This window comes from Cariama cristata, unplaced genomic scaffold (assembly GCF_000690535.1).
Source record: "Cariama cristata isolate BGI_N322 unplaced genomic scaffold, ASM69053v1 scaffold32125, whole genome shotgun sequence".
Classification (NCBI taxonomy): Eukaryota; Metazoa; Chordata; class Aves; order Cariamiformes; family Cariamidae; genus Cariama; species Cariama cristata.
The window spans coordinates 7398-8990 of NW_009617445.1; the positions used below are offsets into that span (position 1 = coordinate 7398).

General features: G+C 54.9%; 1 protein-coding gene across 1 annotated transcript in view; it reads right to left on the reverse strand.

Annotated features, from left to right (window-relative positions):
* ASB6 (ankyrin repeat and SOCS box containing 6) overlaps positions 1-1286 on the reverse strand; it is a 4464-nt gene extending 3178 nt beyond the window's left edge. The window contains 3 exon segments of the mRNA XM_009700539.1: positions 53-159; positions 542-723; positions 1159-1286. Of these exon segments, the coding sequence (XP_009698841.1) occupies positions 53-159; positions 542-723; positions 1159-1271 (402 nt within the window). The 5' untranslated portion in view covers positions 1272-1286.
* Positions 1287-1593: the final 307 nt, after the last annotated feature.

Consider the following 1593-nt stretch of genomic DNA (forward strand, 5'->3'; position numbering starts at 1 on the left):
CTAAGTCTCAAGGAGGCTCAACTTGGCCGTGCCCAGGCAGCTAGGCCCATACCCGGTCTCTCCGGTTGATGTTGGCCCCGTGGTTTACCAGGAGCTCCACCATATCCGGCTGGTTGCGGAGCACTGCAATGTGCAGCGGGGTGTAGTAGGTGACTGGATCTGAGGACAAAAACACAGAATGAGAGAGAATGAAGGGCTTCTCCAGAATGGCCCCGACACCTGCCAGAAGTGGAAGGGGACAGCTGGGGAGGGCCTTGAGAACAGCGATGTCCATGAAAACAGGGCTGTTGCAGACACCCCAGATCCTGCTTTTACAATAGCTCCATCTCTGGCAAAATCCCCCAAAGCTGCAAAATGGCCCCCAAGCCCCTGGCCAGCCCCAGTCCATCCCTGTGGCGGGGTCTGGCACATCCACGCTATCCCAGCAAGGAGTGGGGGGTCTGAGCTGGCAGGACCCCCTCTTTCTGCCCCAGCTATCAACATCTCCTAGGGCAGCTTCCCACCAGCTGGCCAGGCCCAGCCCCCTTCCCACCAGCCTTACCTTCAAAGCTGAGGTCAGCTCCGAACTCCAGCAGAATTTCTGCGGCGGAGACGAGCCCCAGCTCGGTGACCTTCAGCAGGGCATAGCTCACACCTTCCTGATAAAAGGGGGACTGGGTCTCCCTCTCCAAGACTTGTCTAACAGCCGAGAGCTGGCTCCTGTCGCTGCCCAGACAGGCAGGGCTTAAGACACACAAAAACCACCAGTTACTCAGCTGAACAGCACAGATCTCAGGGGCATGCAAGGGTCAAGGTAACACCAGGGAAGAAGAAAAATCCCTGGTCTCCCCTCTTGTCTTGTAACCACTGGGTCTCTAACCCGTTGGCTGTGGGGTTACACAGCAGCATCAGGGTCACAACTGAACCCCAGTTTAGGTTTTACTACCATATATCAGGCAGAAAGGGCTGTTCCTGGGGAGCACACGTAGTCCCTGTATTTGCTCAGCTCCAACCCAACATTCCCAAAGAAAAGCAGCAAGAGGAGGGTCTGTGGGATGAGGCACTCACCAGGACTGCAGTTTGTTCCCAGCCAGTGCTGTGTCTGACCTCAGCCACATCACTAAGCTCCAGCCATCACCCCTTAAAATATCAAGTGGATGTTTAGCCCCATCTAGTTACCTCTCAAGGGCACTCTGCCTTTCCACATCCTGTATCGCCAGCAGCCCCAAGATCTCGTCTACCAGGGGCTGATACTCAAAGATGATCCTGCGGAAGCCGTGCAGGAAAGGCATCGTGTTCCGCTGTGCACACAGACCGTCCAGGAGCCTCCAGCATGGCAGTGGTGTCTTCCCTCGCACAGGACTCCAGCAGGCAGACCTTGGCACTGCCTGGTTTCCAAAGGACTTTTCCCTCCTTGTAAAACAAACGAGTCTTTCTATGAGTTTTGCATTCAGAAAAAACACAGCCTTCTTCCTTGTGCGTTTCTAAAAGGCAAAGACGACCATGACAGGGATCTCCTCCCACACACCATGGAGGTGTATTCACATTATCTCCTGCACACAGAGCCACAAATTGGACTTATCTAGGTGCAGGAAGAAAACGCACCAGGCGGAG